Raw genomic sequence first — 16046 nt, forward strand, 5'->3', positions numbered from 1 at the left:
ATTAATCATTTACATAATCCAAACAATCAAATGTGATAGAATTCTTACATAACAAAGCAATTAATTTATTATAAACACGTTAACACATTTAAACATACAAATTCACACAAAATAACAGAACTTCACAGAACTTCATACAAATTCATACAACTAAATTCATGCATTGTTAAGATTACAAAAATTCACAAAATTTCATAGAAATCCATACGACATGTGCTTAATTTAGAAGTTAGAACCAACATACAACATGCCAGCAACCAAGCCAAAATCTCCCAAAATTAAATTCTCAACCAACAACCAAGCAAAAAAAAACCCCGATAGCCAATAAAAAAAACTCCATAATCAACATACCATAAAACTTCATACAAGTATCAGCCCCACACAAGTCCCCACATTTGAAGCTTCTGAAAATGAACAAACAATTAATTAACAGAGGAACAAAAGACATGTTTGTAATATTTTATACAAGTATAATTGAAAGTATTCAACTCACTTGTAACTTGTAAAGGTCGAGATCAGTTAATACTTACCTATCCGAAACTGAATTTCTAAACTCTCCTCCACATTTGAAGATTACTGAAATTTAAAAATTCAATATATTATACATTGAATATATTAATACAAACTAAAATAATAACTGAAATTAAATCATGTAGAACTCACTTGTAAAGTCTGCAATTCAGTATTTGTGCCTGCTCTAATCTAATCACCCACACAAACTAAAATCTCAACCCTATTATTTGTAAGGGAACTTCTATAATCATCTAAAACACGACCACCAGCACTAAATGCTGACTCAGTTGCGACCGTTGAGATTGGAATGCAAAAAATATATCTTGCTATTTTGCTTAAAATATGGTATCTCCCTGCATACACCTTTCACAATTTCAATATATCGAATGGTGTATTATGTCTTTGCTAAAAATAACCTCTTGCATATAGTTTTTCAGATTTGAATTAGATTTGGCTTTCATTCCAGGTGGATTGTATAAAGCGTCACATATAAGTATGCCCATTACCACTGACAATAATAGCTGAAGTATTAGACCTATAAATAATATAATCATGTGAGCATAGTACTGTCACACCCCAAATTTTTTACCATCCGGAGCGTGATTATATAAGCATTTTCACACTTTTCCTTGGTCCGTCAACCTACGTCGCCAACAGAATGAAAACAAAACAACAAAACGGAGTCAGCTACAAAGCTTAGTAACCGATTATTTAACGACGTGCTTCTCTATAATTGGCTGAATTTAACAACTATTCAAATAGACCAGATTAATCTATACAAATTCACATCAAATTATGCACGCATATTTAACTAGCAATATCACGTCGGTCTAGGTTATTCATAAAACCAATCACGTCATATTCACACATGTGTAATCCCTGTCACAGGCGATTCCCACATTCTCATAATACAATTCCTTTAATCCGCCAATCCAATGGGAAATCCATCCAACATTGGAAGGCCGCCAATCCACTGGAAAATTCATCCAATAGTGAGAGGCTACAATCACATAGCAAATTCCAACCTCAGACCCTCTATCCTATTAAATATGACATCATAATTCAATATGTAATACCAATATTTAGATCAACCATACAAAACGAAAACACAGTTATAGAGAAGTCCGGTTACCTGATAGTGAGATGTTTTCGAAACTGAAGTGATTATACAAAAAGATCATCTTCGACGTAGGATGGAAATTCCAATTGGACATATTACAAAATTTTCTTTTATTTTACGCTAACTTTTCTTTTATATACTTATTTGTTTTTCTCTGCGCAGAGAGATATTGTCATTTTAATAGGATATAGGTCGGCTAGGGGTTGTGCCCTTTCAATAGGATTAGATCAGTTATAGATGGATACATTAAATCTGCTTATAAAAATTAAATGCCACGTCGGTTATATATATATATAGGAATATGCTAGCATGCTATGCATAGCATAGAGCCCCTCCATACAACGGCTCAGATTTCGAGTTTTCAAAATCCTAACGGTCGATCCGAACAGTTCATCTTGTTCTCCATATTAATATGTGTTTGGAGACCAAATTTTACATTTTTTGGAATTTTTTACTATTTCTTTAGATTTATTGAAAATTGTTGTTTTTTATGGTCCAGATTTGCTGAAAACAGGGATTTTCAATAAATCGAAAGAAATAGTAAAAAAAATTCCAAAAAATATAAAATTTAGTCTCCAAACACATATTAATATGGAGAGCAAGATGAACGGTTCATATCGACCGTTAGGATTTTAAAAACTCGAAATACGAGCCGTTGCATGGAGGGGCTCTATGCTATGCATAACATATTCCTATATATATATATATATATCTTTACAAAACTTCTCAAGACCATTTCATCCTTAATTAAATGATATAATAAAAGAAATAAAACCCGCTCATTTTAAGCAATTAATTAAATTCTCTTAATTTTCAAGTAAATGACAAATATAAATTTTAGTTTATGATTTAATCAATCACGTTGAAAATATATTAAATGAACATAAATTATTATCAGTAATAAAAAAATAAATATTATTTATGAAAAAACCTTATAAGTATAATTAATAAAAACTTAAATTTTTGAGTTGTTACAAGTACAACATTAAACAATGCAAAATTAACATTAAAAAGTATAAGGATTTAACCGATGCGATAGAGGTCGCATGCTCCTTCACACAAATCTCATATAGAGCTCGCATCTTTTTCAACACATTATCAATATGCGAATCAATCTAACATCAAGGTACAATCTCTGATAACAAAACTTAATTGAGATGGTTTTCAGTATTGGATCGAGAATGACATCCACTGCCATTAGCACATTAACTCCCTCCAATATTTCTCAAACTTTGTGTATATAGCAAATCTCATATCTCATATCTCATGTGAAATTATTCTCATCATAGTAGACATCACATATTGCATTTTTAACAATAAGCATCTCAGCTACAAAAAAATTTGAAGTGGGATAAGATGTGCTCGAAAGAATCTTTGTGACCTAATAAAAAATCTCAAGTAATTTACAAATCTTTTATGCCTCTTTCCATTCAGAATTCTTGGGAAGCCACTCAATAAATTAGAATCTCGATTTGCATAATCGTTGAAGGCATTTTTGTATTAAAGAGTTGATTGAAGCATTTGGTGGGTTGAGTTCCACTTTGTTTTGACATCGATAAACAAAGATCGAGATGTGAGTATACCTACTCGCTTTTCATCTTCTCCAAATTTTAGAAGCCAATCCGATGATTTCTTAAGGTATTTTACCTCTTCTCTAATTTTGGATAAACATTTATCAATTTTGTTAAGCCCATCTTAAATGACCAAGTTCAAGATATAAGCACAACATCTAATATGAAAAAAAATCGTTTAAAATGCAACTTATTCTGGGCATCAAAACTCAACTTCAAAATGCTTGCTGCCCTGTCATTGTTGTATGCATTATAGTTTCCACCTATCCTCAATTTCCCACTTCCCTAATTATTTCACAATTGTATCAGCTGTTACTTCACCACTGTGAGGCGGTGACAACTTGTTAAAGATAATTATCTGCTTTCGCAAATTCCATGACTTAAATATGTAATGTGCAATTAAACACATATAGCAAATGGTTTGATTGAAAGTCCAACAATCGCTAGTAAGTTAAATTCTATCAACAATTTGGAAAATCCTTTCGACATTGCTTTTGTCATTCTCATACACTTTTTTTTAATAGTGTTTCTAGTCATTATTTGATAATACATATTGTAGTACTTCAAGAATATCTTCATGCGATGGTATTCGGTAAACATGAACGGTAACTCATGACAAATTATGACTTAGCAAGTAACTCCCTACTCTTTACATGATCATACTTCCTATAATTTACAATACCTGTGTCCCCCTCTTTTACAGATGTTAGCATTAACACATATTCATGTAAAGGTAGCAAAGAAGAAATATTACCTTTAAATCTCTTAATTCTGACACAAATCTTCACATGAAGCTTCAATGTGGAGGTTGTTCCACCTTCCACTACTTTATAACGCATCTTATAATGTTGGCACTCGGCTTAATTATCAACCTCGTTAACTTTAATTATCTTGAAATACTCCTAAACTTCAGAAGTTTTTTCTTTTACTCCCACTAGCCTATCTATACTAACCTGTGATGCATGTCCACTAGTAGTGCTATTTGCACTTTCTGACATCACTGGATTACTGCTGGCAACAACAGTAGTACCATCTCATGATGTCTGAGACATTCTACCATAAATGCATAAATATTAATCAAAGCTCACATACTATTATTTACAACACAATGCCAGTACATAGTACACACACAACAAGACTACCATAAAACAACGAAAAGAAAATAGAGTAAAGTCAAGTAAATAATTTCTTAAATTACAAAATTTATATGAATTTATCTTAATGTGTAGTTTTTGCTTCAATTCGCTTAGTAGTGCCCAAAAAAAGGAAATGAAAAAATAATAATTAACAAGTACTGGATAAGTACGCATCTTTAACTTTTTGCTTGAATTTGCCTATTGACGATGATGACACGGGGTCGGGTCAGATGCGAGGAAGATTGAGGCTTGAGAGAGTCGGGCGTAAGGGGGGTGACCGGGTGGGTCTCAGACTCTGGGTCTCTTGCCGTCTGGAACTAGGGCGTGCGAGGTGGCACCACTGCCCAACCGATAAAGTCACGAAAGTCGGAGGGCGTAGCACTAGTCGCTAGAGGAGAGAGGAGGTCAAGACTTATGAGTCAAGAGGAGAATTTTCATTTTTCAAATGTGCACCGCTAGAGGAGAGAAAAGAGAAATTGAAGTGCTAAATCCTAAATCTAAACGGGTATGATTAAACCATATGCAATCTAACAACTTATATTGTATAGCTCGTTTTGGGCCGAATTGGGCCCTAGCTTAGCTTGTTAATTCTGGACCGAGCTAGTGGCGAGCTGGCTCGCTAACAGCTCGGTCCACTACTGAACGAGCTGTTAGCGATCGAGCCAGAGACGAGTTACGAGCTTTTTTTGCCAGCCCTATGTATTATTTATCTGCTTGTACTTAAAATTAAATAAATATAATTATAAGCACCTTATAATTTTTTTTCTACATATTTCAGGAGGATGCAATCACTGATCCTCCTCCCGATCAACAATTTGATGAGAACAACTATGATGGTGACAATCTGTTTTTTGATGGTCCCAACAACTACCAATCATCATATTTTCAGTGATATTGTTCAATTTAAACTAGCTGGGCTTATGTATTTTTGAGTTTAATTTATCATAGTTGTGGTTGGAGGGTGTTACATTTAACTTTCGTTACTGAACTATATAACTTGTATGTTGGAACAAGTCTTTGTTAAGTTTAATTAATCTATACTTTTCATCAATTTCTATATGTTGCTTTACAGATTTGTCTGTGTTATTAATAATTTGGTTTGTTTCAAACAAACTAGGAATAAATCATTGAGATTCAACACAGGTGTGGTAAATTGCAACTGATAGCATGCATACGCTAAATGTACCATTCATATGGATTATTCCATGGTAGAAGTCCAACACAATATCCACAATAATAACTAGACTATTCCGATGAACTCTTTCATGATGAATTCCAACACAATATCCACAATAATAACAATACCATTCTTGTGGTTTCTTCCATGGTAGAAGTCCAGCAAAATAATCATGATAATAATCAGATAATTACTGTGGACTTTTCTATGATAAAAGTACAGCACAATATGTACAGTAATACCTACGCCATTTCTATAAACTATTACATCCTAAAAGTATAGCACAAAATTCACTCGATAATAACAATATCGTCATGATGTTATCTTCCGAACATCAATGACAATACTGAAAACTGTAAGTGGGAAACACACTTTACTCAAGGAAACAATCGCATATACTATCCTCTTTAACCTTGCTAAAGTTATTCGCAAGGGCCCCTTGAGAATAGTATCAACTGCGTCAGACGTTTTCTCAAGATAGAAAAGCGCAAAAACCTACCATCGAGAATAGCTATCTTAGACGAATTACAGTCACGAATAAGATTTTTTTACCATAAAAAATACCCCTTCTTGTAGTGGTGCTCAAGTTAATGATTTCCTTTGTTAATTCAACTGCTTAGTTTGAATAAATTAAAAAAAAAAGGTGAACTTGGTCGTTTTAGTAGTAAACAACATCAGGTCTGAAAGTAGGTTATATCACTCAAATAAATAAAGAAAAGGGGAAACTAACCAAATTGTTTGTTCTAAAAGAGGATCTAAGTAATTTAGATGCTTTGATAAAGAAAATGCAGTAATTTGAAAATTTCCGATGGATAGAACATAATTATTATTTTTCTTTTTTATTCCCGAGAGAGCCGCAGCTGTGATATAACATTGGGTTGTTTCATTTATTTTTTTAAGATAAACAATGAGAAAGAAAACTGATGTGCCCGAATTTCAGAAACCAGTGAGAGCCACAAATTTGTAATTTTGTTCATTATTTATTATGTAATATTTTATTTGTATATATGGAATCTTTCATGGAAGTCATTGGATTTTTTTTGTCAAACACCTGTGAGCTATTATAATTACAATGAAGAACAACTATAATTATTTAATTATTGAAAGATCAAAAAATAATTTTTTTATGATGGTACATTTATGAAAGCTGACGACACATTCAGATGCGGGTCATCTGGCAGTTTTTATTCATAACGAGCTGTAGATCAATTAATGTTTTCAAATTTTATTAGAGTCGAGTTATCCAATAATTTACCACTTGTAAAATTTATTCAATTATATTTTGAATAACCTTTTACACCAAGAATATTATCTTTTACCACTAACTTGTTTAGTTAGTTCTCTAGATCTGTCGATTGTTTTTTTTAACTAAAGTTTGAAGATAAAAAATCACTCAATTATTTAATATTCATAAAAAAAATTCCATCTAGATTTAAAATGTACGACCTTCATATAAAGAGCATTCATTAACTTTGCCCTAAATAAAAAACCGGTTCTAAGATCTATCTATAATTAACCCAATCCTCTTTATTTGTCCGCTCACTTTTGCAGAGAGAAAAAAAAAATACTGCAACAATTACAACTCAGTGTGATTTTAAGAGAAAATGAAACAGTCCACATATCATATGCTTCTGTTTAGCTATAAATGCAACAAGTCTCACACTGTTGGAGACAACTCATCCGGAGACAATAGCAAAATTGTGTGCACTTTTACAAATTGTACCCTGCAACCTTTGGAGATATACAGAATAGGAAACAGAACGATAAAATACTAGTATATATCAATAAGGTTTAATTTGATTCTCAAATCTCAATCGAGTACACAGAAAAGAAACACACTCTCTCCAAAAAAGCAACTGGACTGGTTTCTCTTGCCAAAGGTCAAGACCTAGACCTGACCAATCATACAATTTGCACCCGACAAATATAAATGGACTGAGCCTATATATATGGCCATGGCTCTTACACAGTTCCTAAATGCTATATAATTTGTAGCTAGACCTATAAAATTTTGAGGGGCAATTTTGCATACATACCACACTTCACAATTCCTCTGTTCAATTACTATTCCACTCGGAGCTGAACAGACCTTTGTTTATATTAAGGAGCAGCAAACGAAGAAGTACAGTTATTGCATTTGTACTGCTTGTTTTTTCCTTATTACACGGATTGGCATTCCTCCCTTCATCCTCACTGTTGGAAAATTCACAACTTGGTCCTCTTCTGCGACCCATCTACATAATTAAAATTTTGAAAAAAAGGTTTATTTTATTTTGACCTTTATTTTGTTCAAACATATTAAAAGAAAAGGACATTTGAGGGGGCAATTATGCATGCCATGTAGGGTTGTCAATGGGTATGATACGGATAGGGTGGAACCATTTTCATACTCATATCCACTAAGAATTGACCTTACTCATACTCTACTCATACTCGTTAAGAATTTATCTTATCCTACCCTACCCATACCCGTTAAGATTAGCGGGTAACGAAACGGTAATGGGCAAATAACGAATAATACAAATATAATAGTTTTATTATTTTTACAAATAAACCATCAAAACTTATAATGGCATACATATGCAATCAAAATTACTAATATAAAATTAAAATATAAATATGCAATTAATTCTAAGTAATATTTTTTTATTAAGAAAAAAAATAAAAATCACAAATATCTCTGCTAACAAATTCAAATCCTTAACTAAATAATAAAACATTCAAATAATTAAAGTAAAATATTTAGCATAATATTTTTCTTATGATATAATTTATTTTATATAATTACCCGTTATCCAACGGATACAAAATAACATTTACCCGTACCCATACCCGTTTATCTAACAAAAAAAAACCCATATCCATACCCAATAAGTTAACGAAAAAAAATCTTACCCATACTCATCTTATCGAATACGATATGGGTAGGGTAAACGGGTTTCATTGATACTAATGGCATGTAAGTCAGCGACTTCAATAAATTTATTCTAATAAAAATAATTTAATTGCTTTTAAAAATTCCGTTGACAATGATTATGTCCTTTCATTGACTAATTGTAAAAATAATAAACCCTTTTACTCATGTATATATGCACGTTATCACCAATAAAAATTAATTTGTTCTAACTATAATTAAGAAGCAATGAAGTTGAGAACGAAAAAGATGCAATTATCAAAATTCGATCGATGTGCAACATATTTTGCGCAATTTTTTTTAGCCATCTTCATATGATGTGAACCATGTACTTCCGATACCACATTTTTGCTTCATTTTCGAGGAAGTATACAAAAGCATAAATGTTAATTTGAATACTCACGTGAAATTAGTGACCAAATGGTGGAGAAAAATGGCAGCCTCCAACCTGGCCAGATCCATTCCTGGGCAAAGCCTCTGACCCGCTCCAAACGGCATAAAGGAGCATCTGTTTATATCATTCTCCTATCAAAACACAAAACTAACCGTCACAACAATAACTCTAATCAATATATTTTTTTTTTGTCTAAAGTAATATGACTGGGTTTATAGCAGAAATGAGAAATCTGTATAAATGGAAAGAATAAGCAGCATGCATGATCGATCCTACTCAATTATGGATAATTCTCAAATGACTTCATAATTAATTATTAATTACGTACCCTCCACCTCCATGGATTAAATTCATATGGGTCCTTGTAATTCTCGTCAGAAAGGTGCATAAATCTTAGATATGAAATAACACGCCATCCTTTAGGGATCAATAGTCCTTTGATCTCTACATCCCTTACCGCCTTTCGCCATGTACTGACTATGACATTGCCAATACGCAGACTCTCTGAAATAACCTACATTACATTTCTCTTATTTTGTAAGGTTAGCCAAGAGGAAAAATGAAAAAAAAAAAAAAAAAAAAAAACAGAGAGAGAAAGCCAAGTTGATGTACATCTTGAGTGAAAGACAGAGACAAATAGTCCGTCCAGGACAAATTTTCACCAAGCATCATCTTCCGATTCTTCAATTTCATGTTTTCATCCTGAAGAACCACATGTTTATCAAAATTAAGCTACAAATATCTATGCATAAAACTTGATCACTACATTTGAATTTTGAAAGTGATTTACTTGTGCACCTTAATTTGTCACACACAGAACAATAATATTTATTATCCTAGTTTCCAATATAGAAAAAAAAAATTGTGAATAATGTGCCAATTAAAAGTTTTTATTCCAGTTTTGAAGGGGAACACAATTATCCATAAAACAGAATGCGAGTCTTATCTGGATATATATTCAACAATAGTTCAAGCAAGTTGCTTGATTTATATGCTTAATTTTCAAAAACATGATAGCACATATTAATCTGGGTCTAAATTCAGTTGTTTAATATCATTTAGATCTATAAGTTATCTGTTCAGCATTCCAGTGTATGCTTGAGTCTATCCTAAACCATTTAATAATTTGTATGAAATGCAAAACCCAAAACTGATGTATACTAGAAGCATATGGTTTGACCCTGCTTGTCCGATCAATAAAATTACTAAAAGTATGGTTTGGATTTATACAGATTGGTTGAAAAAATGCTAAACATCATACTTCTTTTTCGTGTTGCCAAATTACTCGGTCAGAAGCTGCAATTTGTAGGTAGCAATAAATTATATATCTAACTATACACAAAGTTTACCTCCAATTGATGGAGAGCATGCGGGCATTCACTGAGATACTTGATTACCAAGGTGATGAGAACCGGTACTGAATCCTCGGCTGGTATCATAAAATCAACCATGTTATCTGATATTAGTTCATCTATCAATTTATCATTATTATCACTGATTAGCACATCTATCGCATCTCTTGGGATTCTGCCTTTGATGTTGTTCCTCTTCTTTTGAAGTATCCTTTTTATTATTGCTGCTATTCTCTTTTTTGCCTGAAAATATGCGGAAAAGTAATGGAGATTTTTTAAGATATAATTTGAGGTTATCTCCTTGATTTGTGCAATAAACGACACTAAACATCACTTTTAAACTAGCTTTTTATTCGAAGCAGTTGGAATTCGAATTATTTCAAGAAATATTTTCACCTATAAAATAAGTCCCAAGAAGAAATACAGAGGTATCAATTTCCGTGTTATCATCTCATTTAGATATTTGGTATTGGGTTAGTATTCAACTGGTACTAATCTTGGTGCTGGTACAGTAGCAATCAAATGAGGGAGCTAACAATAAAAAGGTCTGAGACTGCACTCCACAACATTGGTTGCTTTATTTTCTGTACTTGCTTGTACAGTTTTGTGGAACTTGTGATTTGTTTAAGGAAATCAGTACCATATGCTACATTTAAAAAAATTATAAAAAGGTAATACATATGTACTATATATTTGTCTGGCTGAATTTCAAATACATATAGCCCTATTTCAATTTCGAAATGAAGTACCAACTGTGTTAAACCCTGGTATTGACAGAGATGGTTTGAATTAAGTGTAAACCTGAAGTGACCGTTGTAGTTGGCTTCCCGGCAGCTTAATTGGAAATGATATCAAACCAGCAACAAACTCTTGAAATTGGTACCGTATGAAGTACATATCGTTTCCAGGCTCTAATCCAATCAATGCTTTTACTAGAATTGGGAACAATATCTAATAGAAAAAATTCAAAATAAATTCGAATGAATCATAAGATACAGAAGCCTGTTTCCATCAATGAAGGGTTCATTTCAGATGCTACAGAAATGGTACAAAAATGGGATTTTGGTTACAGACTGCAGTTCTCTCATGCTATTTGGTATGAAAAGCTATCCTAACCTCTAGTTAGACGCCTCAACTAAAATTCTTAACAATTCTAAACCATGGGACAGAATTCCGTAAATGTGAATAGTAAGTTGTATCATTGGCCATAGATGTGACATTCTTCTCTGAAGGGGTGGGGTTAGACTTTCGAGTTATGAAAATATAAATGGAGATCAACCATATAAAATTTTCATGTTGTGTATTGGGATCAATTATAATATTTTACTCTAAAATATATAGAAAATCATGCATAATTAAGTACAGTTTTTTTTAAAATGAATGAGATCAATTTTGTAGTACCAATATATAGCATTTTACTCTAAAATATATAAAACTCATGCATAAGTATAAAACATTTAAATTTGAGGGTAATCAAACAAACTTAATTTCCTAATTAAAATTTACTAAATTAAACTTTTACTAACTTGAATTCCTAATTAAAAAAATTATGGTAATCAAACAAACTTTTACTAACTTTTTTTATTTTTTAGGGTAGTCAAACAAACTTTTACTAACTTAATTTCCTAATTAAAATTTACTAAATTATCTCAAAAAACTTTATGAATTCTTTATAAGACGGATGTGAGATCAATCATAGTTATATGAACGGTATCAAGTGAAATGCATGGGATGGAATGAGATTGCATCAATACACACTTAAATATGACACCAATACACCGTATTAATTAATACAGCATTTTAAAGTTGACTGCAAATAATTAGAAGTTATTTAAAAGGTGAGAATTTCAGAGCTACATATATTGCCATGATTGAGTATGTTTGGATGTGTCAAGAATAGAGGCTATTTTAGAATAGCGGCTATTCGGAATAGCAATGTGCATCCAAACAAGATTTTTGTTATTTGAAATAGTCAGAATAGATGCTATTCTCTATTCCTTGTAAATATGAGAATAACTACTATTCAAAAATGTGAAGTAAGAGGAAAAAATGATTCTTTCTCGGATTTTCATCAACACATTTCCGATATAACAAAATTGACACTACTTTATGTTATCTCCACATTATGACAATTCGTTTAAGATTCCACTTGCTTATATTTTCTCTTAATTAGCACCTTATTAACACAATTATTTATCGGTTACAACTATTCACTATTCCAAATGTACAATTCAAACAATATTTTTACTCTTCTGAATAGCACCACATCAACACTATTCTCACACTCTTCCAAAAATCACTATTCTCATCTACTATTCTCAAATAGTAGCTATTCTAGCTATTATAGAGTGCATCCAAATGTACCGGTACGTTTGGATCAGCGATTTTCAAAGTGGTTTAATAAATAGTAAAAAAATTTCAAAAAATATAAAATTTGGTCTCCAATCACATCTTAATATATATATCGCATCTAACGGTTCGGATTGATTATTTGGACTTTGAAAACGGAGAAAAAGGATTTGAAAGATAGGATGCATTTGGATGCATTTGAACCCTCCTCTACTACAATAACCTTCTCTGTTCTCTATGGCATTCCCACACACCCACAACTCCTGTCATTCACATCCTCTCCAGTACCTGATAAGGGAATCTTTTACAATTACTAGATCTGGATCGTTCTTTTTAACTTGGCACGAATCTCAAACCCCCCCCCCCCCCCCCCACACACACACACACACACACGCGCGCGCGACGAAAGTGGACTCATTAATTTCTCCATTCCCTTAGTCCCTTTTTATCCACAAGTAAAATATTTAAAATATATAATAAGATCTTTAACATGTATTATACGAGTATATATTTTTAGGCGGAACATAGTTGAAGGAAAAGGTGGCTACGCACCACTTTTATGAATTGAATTTTTTTAGTTTTGTCTTTTGAATTTTTAAATTTTACAAAACTTATTACTAGTTCCTCTCGTAAAATGAAATTACATGACACCTATTCATTTAGTCCCTCAAATTAATTTTTTAGTTCCGGCACAAATATTAATACATATGCATATTTTAATCCAACCTTTTTAATACAACTCCTAGCTGTGTTACTGTAAGCAACTGCTACGTACCAAGCTTTGAAATAAAAGAGAGCTAGAGAGAGAGATAATTAACTGATTTGGCCTGGTTTTGTATGTGCACAACCTCACCATCCTTCCAATCCTTCATGGCTCCATCCATGCGCCTTACTAAGTCGCTTGTGACCTGATCTCTAAGCTGTCCCGACTTCAGGAAGTACCCCACTAGGCCATGCACTCGTCGCTGGAGATCTCCATTACAGACCAAAATGGACGACTTGCCCATCAACTCCATTAGAGAACTCGGGTAATCAGGCACGAAGGTGTTCGCATCTGAGTGTAAGATGAATCTGCTGATCTCTACATCTGATGATAGGATCGTGCGAGCGCCAAAAAGGTGCGTCTTGAACACTTTTCCATATCTACAATTTTACTGATGTTAATTAACCATTGGGAAATAATTAATATTTGGTAGTATCAACTGGTTAAAATAAATTAGGTTAATTTTGAGAAATAGGTAATATATGATTAACAGGTTCTATCAGTTTAATAGGTTATTACACACAAAAAGTACGTAAATATAGTTATGACAATTACAATTTGGCCTTATTTAAAGAAATATTTGTTGGATTATCATTAATTATTAATGAAGTAACAATTAATATCAGTGTTCATGATAACGTACAGAAGTCCATAGTAATATTATTAGAAAGAGAATAATTTTACCAAACAAAAGTCATTGGTTAACTGCACAAGCTTCAAGGATTAAATATTATAATGCGTAGTTTTATACTAGTCCATAAAATTATAAACTATCACAAAATAAACGAAAAATAGGTTTCATCAGTATTAATGTGGATCAACAATACTTTTTGTGCGGACAAAAAGTGCAATTATCATTTTTTTTTTAAACGCAGTAGTACTTGTAATCATATTTAATGTATTAAAGATAGACGCTATCATCATCGTTATCATAACTAGTGCAATAATGACTTCCAACTAATATATATATTATCTAAGTTATGTGTTCCATTTATTTGCCAAAGTCTCTCAAAAGCGCAAATTTCTACTAAAAGGAATCCAGGTACAAAATGTTTATTTTCACCAATTCCCCTCTTTCACGTGTGTGTGAGAATCCACAATTACGTATATAGATAATTCATACTGTAAGAATGTGTGAATATCCGCAAGTGTAATATTTCATAATCGTATTGGTATTCTTACAAATTAATATTCTCGTCGGTAATAATAATACTCTAAAATATAATAATTTCTGTCGAATTACTCTTGATAATAATCATTTTTCCCCCTGCTTATATATACTCACAAATTCAGGTTCTTGTTTAACGGTACATAAATGATCTTTCTTTCAAAGGAAAACAAACTTTATCCAGAACATGCGAGTACGTACAAAATAATTTTATATTTTTCTCATTAACATTAGTAATAATATACGGAAGGAAAGTGATATTATTTAATTTACACAGCAAATCAATGAAGATTTTCTTAGTTCTTACCAAAACTATGTAAATTGTTCCTGTATCACATTCTTTTTATTGCAACAAGAAATTTAATGGTCAATTAAACTTTAAACTTACAGTATCCGTCGTTTATCAACAAAGCTCTCCGGCTTAGATGACAAAGCGCAAGAGATAAAATCAAGCGACTCTCCAATGAAAGGCCATCCATTAGAGCCACGTGGCACACGCGCCCCTCTTGCCGCTCCTCTCTTTTCCTTTTTCCTGTATAATTCATAAAGGCTGAGCACCAGTGCCGTTACGAGAGCCACTGTTAACCATGACCAAACAAACGAGTTCGTCATGTGTGCCTCTCCAAGTCTCAAGCCTGTTCTCTGTATTAGAGAAAAGGAGGGAGGTAGAGAGGAGAGAAAGAGAGAGACTTGTACGAGGACTAGAGGAGGAAGTACCCAGTGTATAAAAAGGCGATTAGGTACCAGACGGATATGATGGAAATCATGCCGCTGTTTAATCTGTTGTTACATTGAGTTGAAATTGTTGAGAGGGCCCCAGCCACCTGGCTAGTCATCTCTACAATAGTTTAAAGAATGAACTATTTAGAATTGTGTTTGTTAATTTCTCACATTTTTTATTGTTAAGAAAAACGATTCAAGTTTGGAATTGAAACCATTTGCTCTCCTTTAGGAGATTATCTGCTTTTAGAAACAAATAAAAAGCGTTTCTCTTCTTGACAGCCTTAAAAGAGAAAATTTCCAGCACATTTCTTTGAATCAACACGTTAAAACAGTTGTTTTTCAAACTTATCTAGAAAAGACATGTTTATGTGTTGAAATTTTATTAGCATCATTAAATTTGTAAAGGACTTTTGAGATCAATCAAATTTTTAACATTAATTTTGTAACAGTTTATATATACACTAAAAATTTATTCTTTAAAAGATGTATTATTTTGAACCAGCGGCATATAACAACAACAACAACAACTTGACAAATGAATATCTCAAGAACATCTGAATTATAAACTTGGTCATATTTCCTTGTACATGAATTGGCGAAAGTTCTAAGCTAAAAAATGGTTTTAACGATGAAAAATTTGTATTCTGTTTTGAAAATTTCAGAGAAATGTAACTCATAAACAGTCAAGTCACCCACTCGTGCGCGTATGTGTGGTCCCATCGGCGTCAGATTCGTGCACATTCGACGAGAATTAACTCCCAATAGTTTGCTCTTATTTTTGTTGGAAAGTACCGTCAATGTATATCTTTTCTTACTCATTAACAAGTGCAATGACCATGCAGGAACAATGAACGTATTATATGTAA

The 16046-nt window shown here is 32.4% G+C and overlaps 1 protein-coding gene across 1 annotated transcript; it reads right to left on the bottom strand.

Moving 5' to 3' along the window:
• Nucleotides 1–7329: 7329 nt before the first annotated feature.
• Nucleotides 7330–15139, bottom strand: LOC144571740 (cytochrome P450 90D2-like). Its single transcript, XM_078321111.1, has 8 exons — nucleotides 14846–15139; nucleotides 13345–13669; nucleotides 10979–11128; nucleotides 10175–10420; nucleotides 9438–9527; nucleotides 9154–9339; nucleotides 8835–8956; nucleotides 7330–7751 (listed from the first exon to the last, which is right to left on the bottom strand). Exons 1-8 carry the CDS (start codon nucleotides 15067–15069, stop codon nucleotides 7646–7648), a joined length of 1449 nt encoding a protein of 482 aa, XP_078177237.1. The 5' UTR covers nucleotides 15070–15139; the 3' UTR covers nucleotides 7330–7645.
• Between the last annotated feature and the right edge of the window lie 907 nt (nucleotides 15140–16046).

Source organism: Carex rostrata, chromosome 19 (genome assembly GCF_964058835.1).
Source record: "Carex rostrata chromosome 19, lpCarRost1.2, whole genome shotgun sequence".
Classification (NCBI taxonomy): Eukaryota; Viridiplantae; Streptophyta; class Magnoliopsida; order Poales; family Cyperaceae; genus Carex; species Carex rostrata.

What these genes read in the sequence shown, in the direction of transcription:
- LOC144571740 (XM_078321111.1), bottom strand. Translation starts at nt 15,069, where the DNA reads ATGACGAACTCGTTTGTTTGGTCATGGTTAACAGTGGCTCTCGTAACG. An exon ending in ATGCTCTCCATCAATTGGAG is followed by an intron (nt 9,528 to 10,174) that starts GTAAACTTTGTG and finishes GTGGTTCTTCAG; the next exon opens with GATGAAAACATGAAATTGAA. An exon ending in CTCTGTCTTTCACTCAAGAT is followed by an intron (nt 9,340 to 9,437) that starts GTACATCAACTT and finishes AATGTAATGTAG; the next exon opens with GTTATTTCAGAGAGTCTGCG.